Source organism: Coregonus clupeaformis, unplaced genomic scaffold (assembly GCF_020615455.1).
Source record: "Coregonus clupeaformis isolate EN_2021a unplaced genomic scaffold, ASM2061545v1 scaf0173, whole genome shotgun sequence".
Taxonomy (NCBI): domain Eukaryota; kingdom Metazoa; phylum Chordata; class Actinopteri; order Salmoniformes; family Salmonidae; genus Coregonus; species Coregonus clupeaformis.
This window is the reverse complement of record NW_025533628.1, coordinates 323,768-343,893: the sequence shown is the minus strand read 5'-3', so window position 1 is coordinate 343,893 and position 20,126 is coordinate 323,768. Positions and strand designations below refer to the sequence as shown.

General features: G+C 41.8%; 1 protein-coding gene across 1 annotated transcript in view; it reads right to left on the bottom strand.

Moving 5' to 3' along the window:
• LOC121578767 (regulator of G-protein signaling 7-like) overlaps nucleotides 1-20,126 on the bottom strand; it is a 268,935-nt gene that overhangs the window by 81,247 nt on the left and 167,562 nt on the right. Inside the window, exons 10-12 of the mRNA XM_045213932.1 lie at nucleotides 17,909-17,983; nucleotides 16,143-16,241; nucleotides 15,736-15,797 (exon numbers count right to left, since the gene is read on the bottom strand). Coding sequence (XP_045069867.1) covers nucleotides 15,736-15,797; nucleotides 16,143-16,241; nucleotides 17,909-17,983 — 236 coding nt within the window. The remainder of the gene's footprint in view (nucleotides 1-15,735; nucleotides 15,798-16,142; nucleotides 16,242-17,908; nucleotides 17,984-20,126) is intronic.

The following is a 20,126-nucleotide window of genomic DNA, read 5'->3' as shown; positions in this document are numbered from 1 at the left end:
TTTCAGAGACTAATCCTCCAATAACAGCCTTGATTACCAGTCTGTTTTCAGAGACTAATCCTCCAATAACAGCCTTGATTACCAGTCTGTTTTCAGAGACTACCTCCAATAACAGCCTTGATTACCAGTCTGTTTTCAGAGACTAATCCTCCAATAACAGCCTTGATTACCAGTCTGTTTTCAGAGACTAATCCTCCAATAACAGCCTTGATTACCAGTCTGTTTTCAGAGACCAATCCTCCAATAACAGCCTTGATTACCAGTCTGTTTTCAGAGACTAATCCTCCAATAACAGCCTTGATTACCAGTCTGTTTTCAGAGACCAATCCTCCAATAACAGCCTTGATTACCAGTCTGTTTTCAGAGACTAATCCTCCAATAACAGCCTTGATTACCAGTCTGTTTTCAGAGACTAATCCTCCAATAACAGCCTTGATTACCAGTCTGTTTTCAGAGACTAATCCTCCAATAACAGCCTTGATTACCAGTCTGTTTTCAGAGACCAATCCTCCAATAACAGCCTTGATTACCAGTCTGTTTTCAGAGACTAATCCTCCAATAACAGCCTTGATTACCAGTCTGTTTTCAGAGACTAATCCTCCAATAACAGCCTTGATTACCAGTCTGTTTTCAGAGACCGCTCCAATAACAGCCTTGATTACCAGTCTGTTTTCAGAGACTAATCCTCCAATAACAGCCTTGATTACCAGTCTGTTTTCAGAGACCAATCCTCCAATAACAGCCTTGATTACCAGTCTGTTTTCAGAGACTAATCCTCCAATAACAGCCTTGATTACCAGTCTGTTTTCAGAGACCAATCCTCCAATAACAGCCTTGATTACCAGTCTGTTTTCAGAGACCACTCCAATAACAGCCTTGATTACCAGTCTGTTTTCAGAGACTAATCCTCCAATAACAGCCTTGATTACCAGTCTGTTTTCAGAGACTAATCCTCCAATAACAGCCTTGATTACCAGTCTGTTTTCAGAGACCGCTCCAATAACAGCCTTGATTACCAGTCTGTTTTCAGAGACTAATCCTCCAATAACAGCCTTGATTACCAGTCTGTTTTCAGAGACCAATCCTCCAATAACAGCCTTGATTACCAGTCTGTTTTCAGAGACCAATCCTCCAATAACAGCCTTGATTACCAGTCTGTTTTCAGAGACCAATCCTCCAATAACAGCCTTGATTACCAGTCTGTTTTCAGAGACCAATCCTCCAATAACAGCCTTGATTACCAGTCTGTTTTCAGAGACTAATCCTCCAATAACAGCCTTGATTACCAGTCTGTTTTCAGAGACTAATCCTCCAATAACAGCCTTGATTACCAGTCTGTTTTCAGAGACTAATCCTCCAATAACAGCCTTGATTACCAGTCTGTTTTCAGAGACTAATCCTCCAATAACAGCCTTGATTACCAGTCTGTTTTCAGAGACTAATCCTCCAATAACAGCCTTGATTACCAGTCTGTTTTCAGAGACTAATCCTCCAATAACAGCCTTGATTACCAGTCTGTTTTCAGAGACCAATCCTCCAATAACAGCCTTGATTACCAGTCTGTTTTCAGAGACCAATCCAATAACAGCCTTGATTACCAGTCTGTTTTCAGAGACCACTCCAATAACAGCCTTGATTACCAGTCTGTTTTCAGAGACTAATCCTCCAATAACAGCCTTGATTACCAGTCTGTTTTCAGAGACTAATCCTCCAATAACAGCCTTGATTACCAGTCTGTTTTCAGAGACTAACCCTCCAATAACAGCCTTGATTACCAGTCTGTTTTCAGAGACTAATCCTCCAATAACAGCCTTGATTACCAGTCTGTTTTCAGAGACTAATCCTCCAATAACAGCCTTGATTACCAGTCTGTTTTCAGAGACTAATCCTCCAATAACAGCCTTGATTACCAGTCTGTTTTCAGAGACCAATCTCCAATAACAGCCTTGATTACCAGTCTGTTTTCAGAGACCAATCCTCCAATAACAGCCTTGATTACCAGTCTGTTTTCAGAGACCAATCCTCCAATAACAGCCTTGATTACCAGTCTGTTTTCAGAGACCATCTCCAATAACAGCCTTGATTACCAGTCTGTTTTCAGAGACTAATCCTCCAATAACAGCCTTGATTACCAGTCTGTTTTCAGAGACCATCCTCCAATAACAGCCTTGATTACCAGTCTGTTTTCAGAGACCAATCCTCCAATAACAGCCTTGATTACCAGTCTGTTTTCAGAGACTAATCCTCCAATAACAGCCTTGATTACCAGTCTGTTTTCAGAGACCAATCCTCCAATAACAGCCTTGATTACCAGTCTGTTTTCAGAGACTAATCCTCCAATAACAGCCTTGATTACCAGTCTGTTTTCAGAGACTAATCCTCCAATAACAGCCTTGATTACCAGTCTGTTTTCAGAGACTAATCCTCCAATAACAGCCTTGATTACCAGTCTGTTTTCAGAGACTAATCCTCCAATAACAGCCTTGATTACCAGTCTGTTTTCAGAGACCAATCCTCCAATAACAGCCTTGATTACCAGTCTGTTTTCAGAGACCATCTCCAATAACAGCCTTGATTACCAGTCTGTTTTCAGAGACTAATCCTCCAATAACAGCCTTGATTACCAGTCTGTTTTCAGAGACCAATCCTCCAATAACAGCCTTGATTACCAGTCTGTTTTCAGAGACTAATCCTCCAATAACAGCCTTGATTACCAGTCTGTTTTCAGAGACTAATCCTCCAATAACAGCCTTGATTACCAGTCTGTTTTCAGAGACTAATCCTCCAATAACAGCCTTGATTACCAGTCTGTTTTCAGAGACCACTCCTCCAATAACAGCCTTGATTACCAGTCTGTTTTCAGAGACCAATCCTCCAATAACAGCCTTGATTACCAGTCTGTTTTCAGAGACCACTCCAATAACAGCCTTGATTACCAGTCTGTTTTCAGAGACCGCTCCAATAACAGCCTTGATTACCAGTCTGTTTTCAGAGACTAATCCTCCAATAACAGCCTTGATTACCAGTCTGTTTTCAGAGACTAATCCTCCAATAACAGCCTTGATTACCAGTCTGTTTTCAGAGACTAATCCTCCAATAACAGCCTTGATTACCAGTCTGTTTTCAGAGACTAATCCTCCAATAACAGCCTTGATTACCAGTCTGTTTTCAGAGACTAATCCTCCAATAACAGCCTTGATTACCAGTCTGTTTTCAGAGACCAATCCTCCAATAACAGCCTTGATTACCAGTCTGTTTTCAGAGACCAATCCTCCAATAACAGCCTTGATTACCAGTCTGTTTTCAGAGACCACCTCCAATAACAGCCTTGATTACCAGTCTGTTTTCAGAGACTAATCCTCCAATAACAGCCTTGATTACCAGTCTGTTTTCAGAGACTAATCCTCCAATAACAGCCTTGATTACCAGTCTGTTTTCAGAGACTAATCCTCCAATAACAGCCTTGATTACCAGTCTGTTTTCAGAGACTAATCCTCCAATAACAGCCTTGATTACCAGTCTGTTTTCAGAGACCACCTCCAATAACAGCCTTGATTACCAGTCTGTTTTCAGAGACTAATCCTCCAATAACAGCCTTGATTACCAGTCTGTTTTCAGAGACTAATCCTCCAATAACAGCCTTGATTACCAGTCTGTTTTCAGAGACCAATCCTCCAATAACAGCCTTGATTACCAGTCTGTTTTCAGAGACCAATCCTCCAATAACAGCCTTGATTACCAGTCTGTTTTCAGAGACTAATCCTCCAATAACAGCCTTGATTACCAGTCTGTTTTCAGAGACTAATCCTCCAATAACAGCCTTGATTACCAGTCTGTTTTCAGAGACTAATCCTCCAATAACAGCCTTGATTACCAGTCTGTTTTCAGAGACTAATCCCCAATAACAGCCTTGATTACCAGTCTGTTTTCAGAGACCAGCTCCAATAACAGCCTTGATTACCAGTCTGTTTTCAGAGACTAATCCTCCAATAACAGCCTTGATTACCAGTCTGTTTTCAGAGACCACTCCTCCAATAACAGCCTTGATTACCAGTCTGTTTTCAGAGACCATCCTCCAATAACAGCCTTGATTACCAGTCTGTTTTCAGAGACTAATCCTCCAATAACAGCCTTGATTACCAGTCTGTTTTCAGAGACTAATCCTCCAATAACAGCCTTGATTACCAGTCTGTTTTCAGAGACCACCTCCAATAACAGCCTTGATTACCAGTCTGTTTTCAGAGACTAATCCTCCAATAACAGCCTTGATTACCAGTCTGTTTTCAGAGACCAATCCTCCAATAACAGCCTTGATTACCAGTCTGTTTTCAGAGACCAATCCTCCAATAACAGCCTTGATTACCAGTCTGTTTTCAGAGACCACTCCAATAACAGCCTTGATTACCAGTCTGTTTTCAGAGACTAATCCTCCAATAACAGCCTTGATTACCAGTCTGTTTTCAGAGACTAATCCTCCAATAACAGCCTTGATTACCAGTCTGTTTTCAGAGACTAATCCTCCAATAACAGCCTTGATTACCAGTCTGTTTTCAGAGACCAATCCTCCAATAACAGCCTTGATTACCAGTCTGTTTTCAGAGACCACTCCTCCAATAACAGCCTTGATTACCAGTCTGTTTTCAGAGACTAATCCTCCAATAACAGCCTTGATTACCAGTCTGTTTTCAGAGACTAATCCTCCAATAACAGCCTTGATTACCAGTCTGTTTTCAGAGACCACCTCCAATAACAGCCTTGATTACCAGTCTGTTTTCAGAGACTAATCCTCCAATAACAGCCTTGATTACCAGTCTGTTTTCAGAGACTAATCCTCCAATAACAGCCTTGATTACCAGTCTGTTTTCAGAGACCAATCCAATAACAGCCTTGATTACCAGTCTGTTTTCAGAGACTAATCCTCCAATAACAGCCTTGATTACCAGTCTGTTTTCAGAGACTAATCCTCCAATAACAGCCTTGATTACCAGTCTGTTTTCAGAGACTAATCCTCCAATAACAGCCTTGATTACCAGTCTGTTTTCAGAGACCAATCCTCCAATAACAGCCTTGATTACCAGTCTGTTTTCAGAGACTAATCCTCCAATAACAGCCTTGATTACCAGTCTGTTTTCAGAGACCGCTCCAATAACAGCCTTGATTACCAGTCTGTTTTCAGAGACTAATCCTCCAATAACAGCCTTGATTACCAGTCTGTTTTCAGAGACCAACCTCCAATAACAGCCTTGATTACCAGTCTGTTTTCAGAGACTAATCCTCCAATAACAGCCTTGATTACCAGTCTGTTTTCAGAGACTAATCCTCCAATAACAGCCTTGATTACCAGTCTGTTTTCAGAGACTAATCCTCCAATAACAGCCTTGATTACCAGTCTGTTTTCAGAGACTAATCCTCCAATAACAGCCTTGATTACCAGTCTGTTTTCAGAGACTAATCCTCCAATAACAGCCTTGATTACCAGTCTGTTTTCAGAGACCACTCCAATAACAGCCTTGATTACCAGTCTGTTTTCAGAGACTAATCCTCCAATAACAGCCTTGATTACCAGTCTGTTTTCAGAGACCAATCCTCCAATAACAGCCTTGATTACCAGTCTGTTTTCAGAGACTAATCCTCCAATAACAGCCTTGATTACCAGTCTGTTTTCAGAGACTAATCCTCCAATAACAGCCTTGATTACCAGTCTGTTTTCAGAGACTAATCCTCCAATAACAGCCTTGATTACCAGTCTGTTTTCAGAGACTAATCCTCCAATAACAGCCTTGATTACCAGTCTGTTTTCAGAGACTAATCCTCCAATAACAGCCTTGATTACCAGTCTGTTTTCAGAGACTAATCCTCCAATAACAGCCTTGATTACCAGTCTGTTTTCAGAGACTAATCCTCCAATAACAGCCTTGATTACCAGTCTGTTTTCAGAGACTAATCCTCCAATAACAGCCTTGATTACCAGTCTGTTTTCAGAGACCAATCCTCCAATAACAGCCTTGATTACCAGTCTGTTTTCAGAGACTAATCCTCCAATAACAGCCTTGATTACCAGTCTGTTTTCAGAGACTAATCCTCCAATAACAGCCTTGATTACCAGTCTGTTTTCAGAGACTAATCCTCCAATAACAGCCTTGATTACCAGTCTGTTTTCAGAGACTAATCCTCCAATAACAGCCTTGATTACCAGTCTGTTTTCAGAGACTAATCCTCCAATAACAGCCTTGATTACCAGTCTGTTTTCAGAGACTAATCCTCCAATAACAGCCTTGATTACCAGTCTGTTTTCAGAGACCAATCCTCCAATAACAGCCTTGATTACCAGTCTGTTTTCAGAGACTAATCCTCCAATAACAGCCTTGATTACCAGTCTGTTTTCAGAGACTAATCCTCCAATAACAGCCTTGATTACCAGTCTGTTTTCAGAGACTAATCCTCCAATAACAGCCTTGATTACCAGTCTGTTTTCAGAGACTAATCCTCCAATAACAGCCTTGATTACCAGTCTGTTTTCAGAGACTAATCCTCCAATAACAGCCTTGATTACCAGTCTGTTTTCAGAGACTAATCCTCCAATAACAGCCTTGATTACCAGTCTGTTTTCAGAGACTAATCCTCCAATAACAGCCTTGATTACCAGTCTGTTTTCAGAGACTAATCCTCCAATAACAGCCTTGATTACCAGTCTGTTTTCAGAGACCACTCCAATAACAGCCTTGATTACCAGTCTGTTTTCAGAGACCACTCCAATAACAGCCTTGATTACCAGTCTGTTTTCAGAGACCAATCCTCCAATAACAGCCTTGATTACCAGTCTGTTTTCAGAGACTAATCCTCCAATAACAGCCTTGATTACCAGTCTGTTTTCAGAGACTAATCCTCCAATAACAGCCTTGATTACCAGTCTGTTTTCAGAGACTAATCCTCCAATAACAGCCTTGATTACCAGTCTGTTTTCAGAGACTAATCCTCCAATAACAGCCTTGATTACCAGTCTGTTTTCAGAGACTAATCCTCCAATAACAGCCTTGATTACCAGTCTGTTTTCAGAGACCAATCCTCCAATAACAGCCTTGATTACCAGTCTGTTTTCAGAGACTAATCCTCCAATAACAGCCTTGATTACCAGTCTGTTTTCAGAGACTAATCCTCCAATAACAGCCTTGATTACCAGTCTGTTTTCAGAGACTAATCCTCCAATAACAGCCTTGATTACCAGTCTGTTTTCAGAGACTAATCCTCCAATAACAGCCTTGATTACCAGTCTGTTTTCAGAGACTAATCCTCCAATAACAGCCTTGATTACCAGTCTGTTTTCAGAGACTAATCCTCCAATAACAGCCTTGATTACCAGTCTGTTTTCAGAGACTAATCCCTCCAATAACAGCCTTGATTACCAGTCTGTTTTCAGAGACTAATCCTCCAATAACAGCCTTGATTACCAGTCTGTTTTCAGAGACTAATCCTCCAATAACAGCCTTGATTACCAGTCTGTTTTCAGAGACTAATCCTCCAATAACAGCCTTGATTACCAGTCTGTTTTCAGAGACCAATCCTCCAATAACAGCCTTGATTACCAGTCTGTTTTCAGAGACTAATCCTCCAATAACAGCCTTGATTACCAGTCTGTTTTCAGAGACTAATCCTCCAATAACAGCCTTGATTACCAGTCTGTTTTCAGAGACTAATCCTCCAATAACAGCCTTGATTACCAGTCTGTTTTCAGAGACTAATCCTCCAATAACAGCCTTGATTACCAGTCTGTTTTCAGAGACTAATCCTCCAATAACAGCCTTGATTACCAGTCTGTTTTCAGAGACCACTCCAATAACAGCCTTGATTACCAGTCTGTTTTCAGAGACCAATCCTCCAATAACAGCCTTGATTACCAGTCTGTTTTCAGAGACTAATCCTCCAATAACAGCCTTGATTACCAGTCTGTTTTCAGAGACTAATCCTCCAATAACAGCCTTGATTACCAGTCTGTTTTCAGAGACTAATCCTCCAATAACAGCCTTGATTACCAGTCTGTTTTCAGAGACTAATCCTCCAATAACAGCCTTGATTACCAGTCTGTTTTCAGAGACTAATCCTCCAATAACAGCCTTGATTACCAGTCTGTTTTCAGAGACTAATCCTCCAATAACAGCCTTGATTACCAGTCTGTTTTCAGAGACTAATCCTCCAATAACAGCCTTGATTACCAGTCTGTTTTCAGAGACTAATCCTCCAATAACAGCCTTGATTACCAGTCTGTTTTCAGAGACTAATCCTCCAATAACAGCCTTGATTACCAGTCTGTTTTCAGAGACTAATCCTCCAATAACAGCCTTGATTACCAGTCTGTTTTCAGAGACTAACCCTCCAATAACAGCCTTGATTACCAGTCTGTTTTCAGAGACTAATCCTCCAATAACAGCCTTGATTACCAGTCTGTTTTCAGAGACCAATCCTCCAATAACAGCCTTGATTACCAGTCTGTTTTCAGAGACTAATCCTCCAATAACAGCCTTGATTACCAGTCTGTTTTCAGAGACTAATCCTCCAATAACAGCCTTGATTACCAGTCTGTTTTCAGAGACTAATCCTCCAATAACAGCCTTGATTACCAGTCTGTTTTCAGAGACCAATCCTCCAATAACAGCCTTGATTACCAGTCTGTTTTCAGAGACTAATCCTCCAATAACAGCCTTGATTACCAGTCTGTTTTCAGAGACTAATCCTCCAATAACAGCCTTGATTACCAGTCTGTTTTCAGAGACTAATCCTCCAATAACAGCCTTGATTACCAGTCTGTTTTCAGAGACTAATCCTCCAATAACAGCCTTGATTACCAGTCTGTTTTCAGAGACTAATCCTCCAATAACAGCCTTGATTACCAGTCTGTTTTCAGAGACTAATCCTCCAATAACAGCCTTGATTACCAGTCTGTTTTCAGAGACTAATCCTCCAATAACAGCCTTGATTACCAGTCTGTTTTCAGAGACATCACTCCAATAACAGCCTTGATTACCAGTCTGTTTTCAGAGACTAATCCTCCAATAACAGCCTTGATTACCAGTCTGTTTTCAGAGACTAATCCTCCAATAACAGCCTTGATTACCAGTCTGTTTTCAGAGACTAATCCTCCAATAACAGCCTTGATTACCAGTCTGTTTTCAGAGACTAATCCTCCAATAACAGCCTTGATTACCAGTCTGTTTTCAGAGACCAATCCTCCAATAACAGCCTTGATTACCAGTCTGTTTTCAGAGACTAATCCTCCAATAACAGCCTTGATTACCAGTCTGTTTTCAGAGACTAATCCTCCAATAACAGCCTTGATTACCAGTCTGTTTTCAGAGACTAATCCTCCAATAACAGCCTTGATTACCAGTCTGTTTTCAGAGACTAATCCTCCAATAACAGCCTTGATTACCAGTCTGTTTTCAGAGACTAATCCTCCAATAACAGCCTTGATTACCAGTCTGTTTTCAGAGACTAATCCTCCAATAACAGCCTTGATTACCAGTCTGTTTTCAGAGACCAATCCTCCAATAACAGCCTTGATTACCAGTCTGTTTTCAGAGACTAATCCTCCAATAACAGCCTTGATTACCAGTCTGTTTTCAGAGACCACTCCAATAACAGCCTTGATTACCAGTCTGTTTTCAGAGACTAATCCTCCAATAACAGCCTTGATTACCAGTCTGTTTTCAGAGACTAATCCTCCAATAACAGCCTTGATTACCAGTCTGTTTTCAGAGACTAATCCTCCAATAACAGCCTTGATTACCAGTCTGTTTTCAGAGACTAATCCTCCAATAACAGCCTTGATTACCAGTCTGTTTTCAGAGACTAATCTCCAATAACAGCCTTGATTACCAGTCTGTTTTCAGAGACTAATCCTCCAATAACAGCCTTGATTACCAGTCTGTTTTCAGAGACTAATCCTCCAATAACAGCCTTGATTACCAGTCTGTTTTCAGAGACTATCCTCCAATAACAGCCTTGATTACCAGTCTGTTTTCAGAGACTAATCCTCCAATAACAGCCTTGATTACCAGTCTGTTTTCAGAGACTAATCCTCCAATAACAGCCTTGATTACCAGTCTGTTTTCAGAGACTAATCCTCCAATAACAGCCTTGATTACCAGTCTGTTTTCAGAGACTAATCCTCCAATAACAGCCTTGATTACCAGTCTGTTTTCAGAGACCGCCTCCAATAACAGCCTTGATTACCAGTCTGTTTTCAGAGACTAATCCTCCAATAACAGCCTTGATTACCAGTCTGTTTTCAGAGACTATCCCTCCAATAACAGCCTTGATTACCAGTCTGTTTTCAGAGACTAATCCTCCAATAACAGCCTTGATTACCAGTCTGTTTTCAGAGACTAATCCTCCAATAACAGCCTTGATTACCAGTCTGTTTTCAGAGACTAATCCTCCAATAACAGCCTTGATTACCAGTCTGTTTTCAGAGACTAATCCTCCAATAACAGCCTTGATTACCAGTCTGTTTTCAGAGACTAATCCTCCAATAACAGCCTTGATTACCAGTCTGTTTTCAGAGACTAATCCTCCAATAACAGCCTTGATTACCAGTCTGTTTTCAGAGACTAATCCTCCAATAACAGCCTTGATTACCAGTCTGTTTTCAGAGACTAATCCTCCAATAACAGCCTTGATTACCAGTCTGTTTTCAGAGACTAATCCTCCAATAACAGCCTTGATTACCAGTCTGTTTTCAGAGACTAATCCTCCAATAACAGCCTTGATTACCAGTCTGTTTTCAGAGACTAATCCTCCAATAACAGCCTTGATTACCAGTCTGTTTTCAGAGACTAATCCTCCAATAACAGCCTTGATTACCAGTCTGTTTTCAGAGACTAATCCTCCAATAACAGCCTTGATTACCAGTCTGTTTTCAGAGACTATCCTCCAATAACAGCCTTGATTACCAGTCTGTTTTCAGAGACTAATCCTCCAATAACAGCCTTGATTACCAGTCTGTTTTCAGAGACTAATCCTCCAATAACAGCCTTGATTACCAGTCTGTTTTCAGAGACTAATCCTCCAATAACAGCCTTGATTACCAGTCTGTTTTCAGAGACCAATCCTCCAATAACAGCCTTGATTACCAGTCTGTTTTCAGAGACTAATCCTCCAATAACAGCCTTGATTACCAGTCTGTTTTCAGAGACTAATCCTCCAATAACAGCCTTGATTACCAGTCTGTTTTCAGAGACTAATCCTCCAATAACAGCCTTGATTACCAGTCTGTTTTCAGAGACTAATCCTCCAATAACAGCCTTGATTACCAGTCTGTTTTCAGAGACTAATCCTCCAATAACAGCCTTGATTACCAGTCTGTTTTCAGAGACTAATCCTCCAATAACAGCCTTGATTACCAGTCTGTTTTCAGAGACTAATCCTCCAATAACAGCCTTGATTACCAGTCTGTTTTCAGAGACTAATCCTCCAATAACAGCCTTGATTACCAGTCTGTTTTCAGAGACTAATCCTCCAATAACAGCCTTGATTACCAGTCTGTTTTCAGAGACTAATCCTCCAATAACAGCCTTGATTACCAGTCTGTTTTCAGAGACTAATCCTCCAATAACAGCCTTGATTACCAGTCTGTTTTCAGAGACTAATCCTCCAATAACAGCCTTGATTACCAGTCTGTTTTCAGAGACTAATCCTCCAATAACAGCCTTGATTACCAGTCTGTTTTCAGAGACTAATCCTCCAATAACAGCCTTGATTACCAGTCTGTTTTCAGAGACTAATCCTCCAATAACAGCCTTGATTACCAGTCTGTTTTCAGAGACTAATCCTCCAATAACAGCCTTGATTACCAGTCTGTTTTCAGAGACTAATCCTCCAATAACAGCCTTGATTACCAGTCTGTTTTCAGAGACTAATCCTCCAATAACAGCCTTGATTACCAGTCTGTTTTCAGAGACTAATCCTCCAATAACAGCCTTGATTACCAGTCTGTTTTCAGAGACTAATCCTCCAATAACAGCCTTGATTACCAGTCTGTTTTCAGAGACTATCCTCCAATAACAGCCTTGATTACCAGTCTGTTTTCAGAGACTAATCCTCCAATAACAGCCTTGATTACCAGTCTGTTTTCAGAGACTAATCCTCCAATAACAGCCTTGATTACCAGTCTGTTTTCAGAGACTAATCCTCCAATAACAGCCTTGATTACCAGTCTGTTTTCAGAGACTAATCCTCCAATAACAGCCTTGATTACCAGTCTGTTTTCAGAGACTAATCCTCCAATAACAGCCTTGATTACCAGTCTGTTTTCAGAGACTAATCCTCCAATAACAGCCTTGATTACCAGTCTGTTTTCAGAGACTAATCCTCCAATAACAGCCTTGATTACCAGTCTGTTTTCAGAGACCAATCCTCCAATAACAGCCTTGATTACCAGTCTGTTTTCAGAGACTAATCCTCCAATAACAGCCTTGATTACCAGTCTGTTTTCAGAGACCAATCCTCCAATAACAGCCTTGATTACCAGTCTGTTTTCAGAGACTAATCCTCCAATAACAGCCTTGATTACCAGTCTGTTTTCAGAGACTAATCCTCCAATAACAGCCTTGATTACCAGTCTGTTTTCAGAGACTAATCCTCCAATAACAGCCTTGATTACCAGTCTGTTTTCAGAGACCGCTCCAATAACAGCCTTGATTACCAGTCTGTTTTCAGAGACCGCTCCAATAACAGCCTTGATTACCAGTCTGTTTTCAGAGACTAATCCTCCAATAACAGCCTTGATTACCAGTCTGTTTTCAGAGACTAATCCTCCAATAACAGCCTTGATTACCAGTCTGTTTTCAGAGACTAATCCTCCAATAACAGCCTTGATTACCAGTCTGTTTTCAGAGACTAATCCTCCAATAACAGCCTTGATTACCAGTCTGTTTTCAGAGACTAATCCTCCAATAACAGCCTTGATTACCAGTCTGTTTTCAGAGACTAATCCTCCAATAACAGCCTTGATTACCAGTCTGTTTTCAGAGACTAATCCTCCAATAACAGCCTTGATTACCAGTCTGTTTTCAGAGACTAATCCTCCAATAACAGCCTTGATTACCAGTCTGTTTTCAGAGACCAATCCTCCAATAACAGCCTTGATTACCAGTCTGTTTTCAGAGACCAATCCTCCAATAACAGCCTTGATTACCAGTCTGTTTTCAGAGACTAATCCTCCAATAACAGCCTTGATTACCAGTCTGTTTTCAGAGACTTCCTCCAATAACAGCCTTGATTACCAGTCTGTTTTCAGAGACCAATCCTCCAATAACAGCCTTGATTACCAGTCTGTTTTCAGAGACTAATCCTCCAATAACAGCCTTGATTACCAGTCTGTTTTCAGAGACTAATCCTCCAATAACAGCCTTGATTACCAGTCTGTTTTCAGAGACCAATCCTCCAATAACAGCCTTGATTACCAGTCTGTTTTCAGAGACTAATCCTCCAATAACAGCCTTGATTACCAGTCTGTTTTCAGAGACTAATCCTCCAATAACAGCCTTGATTACCAGTCTGTTTTCAGAGACTAATCCTCCAATAACAGCCTTGATTACCAGTCTGTTTTCAGAGACTAATCCTCCAATAACAGCCTTGATTACCAGTCTGTTTTCAGAGACTAATCCTCCAATAACAGCCTTGATTACCAGTCTGTTTTCAGAGACTAATCCTCCAATAACAGCCTTGATTACCAGTCTGTTTTCAGAGACTAATCCTCCAATAACAGCCTTGATTACCAGTCTGTTTTCAGAGACTAATCCTCCAATAACAGCCTTGATTACCAGTCTGTTTTCAGAGACTACCTCCAATAACAGCCTTGATTACCAGTCTGTTTTCAGAGACTAATCCTCCAATAACAGCCTTGATTACCAGTCTGTTTTCAGAGACCACCTCCAATAACAGCCTTGATTACCAGTCTGTTTTCAGAGACCAATCCTCCAATAACAGCCTTGATTACCAGTCTGTTTTCAGAGACTATCCTCCAATAACAGCCTTGATTACCAGTCTGTTTTCAGAGACTAATCCTCCAATAACAGCCTTGATTACCAGTCTGTTTTCAGAGACTAATCCTCCAATAACAGCCTTGATTACCAGTCTGTTTTCAGAGACTAATCCTCCAATAACAGCCTTGATTACCAGTCTGTTTTCAGAGACCAATCCTCCAATAACAGCCTTGATTACCAGTCTGTTTTCAGAGACTAATCCTCCAATAACAGCCTTGATTACCAGTCTGTTTTCAGAGACTAATCCTCCAATAACAGCCTTGATTACCAGTCTGTTTTCAGAGACTAATCCTCCAATAACAGCCTTGATTACCAGTCTGTTTTCAGAGACTAATCCTCCAATAACAGCCTTGATTACCAGTCTGTTTTCAGAGACTAATCCTCCAATAACAGCCTTGATTACCAGTCTGTTTTCAGAGACTAATCCTCCAATAACAGCCTTGATTACCAGTCTGTTTTCAGAGACTAATCCTCCAATAACAGCCTTGATTACCAGTCTGTTTTCAGAGACTAATCCTCCAATAACAGCCTTGATTACCAGTCTGTTTTCAGAGACTAATCCTCCAATAACAGCCTTGATTACCAGTCTGTTTTCAGAGACTAATCCTCCAATAACAGCCTTGATTACCAGTCTGTTTTCAGAGACTAATCCTCCAATAACAGCCTTGATTACCAGTCTGTTTTCAGAGACTAATCCTCCAATAACAGCCTTGATTACCAGTCTGTTTTCAGAGACTAATCCTCCAATAACAGCCTTGATTACCAGTCTGTTTTCAGAGACTAATCCTCCAATAACAGCCTTGATTACCAGTCTGTTTTCAGAGACTAATCCTCCAATAACAGCCTTGATTACCAGTCTGTTTTCAGAGACTAATCCTCCAATAACAGCCTTGATTACCAGTCTGTTTTCAGAGACTAATCCTCCAATAACAGCCTTGATTACCAGTCTGTTTTCAGAGACTAATCCTCCAATAACAGCCTTGATTACCAGTCTGTTTTCAGAGACTAATCCTCCAATAACAGCCTTGATTACCAGTCTGTTTTCAGAGACTACTCCAATAACAGCCTTGATTACCAGTCTGTTTTCAGAGACTAATCCTCCAATAACAGCCTTGATTACCAGTCTGTTTTCAGAGACTAATCCTCCAATAACAGCCTTGATTACCAGTCTGTTTTCAGAGACCAATCCTCCAATAACAGCCTTGATTACCAGTCTGTTTTCAGAGACTAATCCTCCAATAACAGCCTTGATTACCAGTCTGTTTTCAGAGACCAATCCTCCAATAACAGCCTTGATTACCAGTCTGTTTTCAGAGACTAATCCTCCAATAACAGCCTTGATTACCAGTCTGTTTTCAGAGACTAATCCTCCAATAACAGCCTTGATTACCAGTCTGTTTTCAGAGACTAATCCTCCAATAACAGCCTTGATTACCAGTCTGTTTTCAGAGACCAATCCTCCAATAACAGCCTTGATTACCAGTCTGTTTTCAGAGACCAATCCTCCAATAACAGCCTTGATTACCAGTCTGTTTTCAGAGACTACTCCAATAACAAGATAGGAACTCTATGAGGTATTGTCAGAGGCCATCACAGGAGGGTCAGTTTCACTTCCAATTTAGTTAGGAAAAAAGTTGCATGAACAATCTGTAAATATGCATAGAGGTGTGTGTTGCATTAGAAGAAAACAGCCTACCTTTCTGCCACCTTGGACATTTTTAACCGATGCCTGTCTAGTTGGGCTTGCCAGTATTGAATCTGAAAGGAGAAGGTGCCAATGTGATGGCATGCTGCTCTGTCAGATAACCAGTCAAGCTAACAATCATTCTATCATATAACCAGTCAAGCTAACAATCATTCTGTCATATAACCAGTCAAGCTAACAATCATTCTGTCAGATAACATGATAGAGTCAAGCTAACAATCATTCTGTCAGATAACCAGTCAAGCTAACAATCATTCTGTCAGATAACATGATTTTAGATGTCTCAATCTCCCAGTAAACACTCTGTGTGACATGTCATTGCATTTTGATGGATATCTGTTGACATCCGCCCTAGAATAACCCTCTTTTGTAATGTGTCCTTGAATTGACGACATTACCTGGTCACGTATCTCCTCCTCTGTGGGATCTTTGACCTCTGGAGCGGGGGTGTGGGTGGGGCTGTGGCTCCGAATGTCATTCTGGGGGCCGTACACAGACTGGAGAGGACCACCATTCAGATGCACAGAGAGAGAGAAGAGCCCATTCAAACTGACGTACAGAGGAGCAAGACAAGGACAGCACATTCACACACACAGAGAAAGAGGAGGGAGAGGAGAATGTTGCTGTATTCTTTCTCTCTCTCTCTCTCTCCCTCTCTCCCTCTCTCCCTCTCAATTCAATTCAATTTAAGGGCTTTATTGGCATGGAAAACGTGTGTTAACATTGCCAAAGCAAGTGAAGTAGATAGTAAACAAAAGTGAAATAAACAATAAATATTAACAGTAAACATTACACTCAGAAGTTTCCAAAAGAATAAAGACATTTCAAATGTCAAATTATGTATATATACAGTGTTGTAACAATGTGCAAATAGTTAAAGTACAAATGGGAAAATAAATCAACATAAATATGGGTTGTATTTACAATGGTGTTTGTTCTTCACTGGTTGCCCTTTTCTTGTGGCAACAGGTCACATCTTGCTGCTGTGATGGCTCTCTCTCTCCATCCCTCTCTCTTTCACTCTCTCACTCACTTCAATTCTCTCTCTGTCACCGCTGTCTCCACACCCTCTCTCTCTGTCACTGCTGTCTCCACACCCTCTCTCTCTGTCACCGCTGTCTCCACACCCTCTCTCTCTGTCACCGCTGTCTCCACACCCTCTCTCTCTGTCACTGCTGTCTCCACACCCTCTCTCTCTGTCACTGCTGTCTCCACACCCTCTCTCTCTGTCACTTCTGTCGCCACATCCTCTCTCTGTCATTGCTGTCTCCACATCATCTCTCTGTCACTGCTGTCACCACATCCTCTCTCTCTGTAACTGCTGTCTCCACATCCTCTCTCTCTGTCACTGCTGTCACCATATCCTCTCTCTCTGTCACTGCTGTCTCCACATCATCTCTCTCTGTCTCTGCTGTCACCACATCCTCTCTCTCTGTAACTGCTGTCACCACATCCTCTCTCTCTGTAACTGCTGTCTCCACATCCTCTCTCTCTGTCACTGCTGTCTCCACATCCTCTCTCTCTGTCACTGCTGTCACCACATCCTCTCTCTCTGTAACTGCTGTCTCCACATCCTCTCTCTCTGTCACTGCTGTCTCCACATCCTCTCTCTCTGTCACTGCTGTCACCATATCCTCTCTCTCTGTCACTGCTGTCTCCACATCATCTCTCTCTGTCTCTGCTGTCACCACATCCTCTCTCTCTGTCACTGCTGTCACCACATCCTCTCTCTCTGTCACTGCTGTCACCACATCCTCTCTCTCTGTCACTGCTGTCACCACATCCTCTCTCTCTGTCACTGCTGTCACCACATCCTCTCTCTCTGTCATTGCTGTCTCCACATCCTCTCTCTCTGTCACTGCTGTCACCATATCCTCTCTCTCTGTCACTGCTGTCACCACATCCTCTCTCTCTGTCACTGCTGTCACCACATCCTCTCTTTCTGTCACTGCTGTCACCACATCCTCTCTTTCTGTCACTGCTGTCACCATATCCTCTCTCTCTGTCACTGCTGTCACCACATCCTCTCTCTCTGTCACTGCTGTCACCACATCCTCTCTTTCTGTCACTGCTGTCACCACATCCTCTCTCTCTGCTGTCACCACATCCTCTGTCTCTGTCTCCACATCCTCTCTCTTATTACAGTACATATGACAGTCTATACCTTTTTTGTTTTATGAGGCTGCTTCATCCTTGATGACTTCTTGATGTCAGCTTCTGTTGTGTTCACGCATCCAGGCTGTGGAGAGGAACAAGGACAAAAATCAATGATACATTTGGGGTCATTCCATGAAAAGTGGTAGTTACAGTCTGGACTCGGGATGGACTCAGGAGAGGCAAAAGTCGAGAGCCGTGCGTCCTCCGAAACACGACCCTGCCAAGCCGCACTGCTTCTTGACACACTGCTCGCTTAACCCGGAAGCCAGCCGCACCAATGTGTCGGAGGAAACACCGTACACCTGCCGACCGTGTCAGCGTGCACGGCGCCCGGCCCGCCACAGGAGTCGCTAGAGCGTGATGGGACAAGGACATCCCGGCCGGCCAAACCCTCCCCTAACCCGGACGACGCTGGGCCAATTGTGCGTCGCCTCATGGGTCTCCCGGTCGCGGCCGGCTGCGACACAGCCCGGGATCAAACCCGGATCTGTAGTGACGCCTCAAGCACTGCGCTACAGTGCCTTAGACCGCTACACCACTCGGGAGGCCGCCCTTCGATATTTTATGTAGAAATTGTGCACCAATATTGAATTTTTAAAGCCTGTTATAATAAATGAAGTGCCCTTTAATATAGACCACATGGATAATTCAATAAATCTGACTTGCTAAAGTGCCAAAATTCAACATTTTGACAAGTCCCTCTGTGCACCCTCTGTGACTTCTAGGAAGATTTTAACCCACTTAATCCCAACATTTCTCCAGGTTTTCACCACCATTGTAAAGCCCTTAGTCATTTCTGAAGATGATCTATTTCATGTGACTAAGTGAGTCATTTTACATGAACTGAACTCTCGTTTTAATATCGTGATACTATTCATTTTTTTCATTTTATTCTAAAGAAACACTGAACATCTAATCATCATATCATATTGTAAAAGCGGTTGAGCTGGTTCTAATATTTTTGGCAATTTCCTGGTGTTTTATGGTGGAAAGCTGAACGGGTCGAGCATAATACTCAACCCTATTACTCATTGATAGAAAGGCTAGAAATGTTTTAATGATTTCAACTTTTTTGTGAAGCTTGCATTCAATTGCCACTCCCTGTTGCATCCAACAAGCCTCCATTGCCCCTGTCGCAATCTGATTTATGGCTGATTTAAGGTGAAATCCTCAACCCTGTTACGGTCAACCCTGTTATGGTCAACCCTGTTACGGTCAACCATGTTACGGTAAACCATGTTACGGTCAACCCCGTTGCGGTCAACCCCATTACGGTCAACCCTGGTTACGGTCAACCATGTTACGGTCAACCATGTTACGGTCAACCCCGTTACGGTCAACCCCGTTACAGTCAACCCCGTTGCGGTCAACCCCGTTACGGTCAACCCTGTTACTATATTTGCCGCTTAATAGTCACCTACTATAATGTTTTATTATTTATTTAACCCCTTGAGATGGGAAAACGTGAAGTTTATGAAGTTGAACATGTGCTTTTTAATAACAGAATGTTAAAATGAGGTGAAATCAAACGTTTTGTTTTTACCAAGTTACACTTCTCAAAAGGCACCGAATCGGTGGAACGACCAACTTCCACATCTACATTCTTCAGACGCTCTTATCCAGAGCGACTTACAGTAGTGAGTTACATTTTCGTTCTGGTCCCCCCGTGGAGCAAACAAACACTCCAACTATGCTGTGCTCCTCTCAAGCAGAGCAGAGTACACATTTCTGTATTTAGTCAGCTACCAATTGTGCAAGTTCTCCCACTTAAAAAGATGAGAGAGGCCTGTCATTTTCATCATAGGTACATGTCAACTATGACAGACAAAATGGAGAGAAAAAAATCCAGAAAATCACATTGTAGGATTTTTAATGAATTTATTTGCAAATTATGGTGGAAAATAAGTATTTGGTCAATAACAAAAGTTTCTCAATACTTTGTTATATACCCTTTGTTGGCAATGACACAGGTCAAATGTTTTCTGTAAGTCTTCACAAGGTTTTCACACACTGTTGCTGGTATTTTGGCCCATTCCTCCATGCAGATCTCCTCTAGAGCAGTGATGTTTTGGGGCTGTCGCTGGGCAACGCGGACTTTCAACTCCCTCCAAAGATTTTCTATGGGGTTGAGATCTGGAGACTGGCTAGGCCACTCCAGGACCTTGAAATGCTTCTTACGAAGCCACTCCTTCGTTGCCCGGGCGGTGTGTTTGGGATCATTGTCA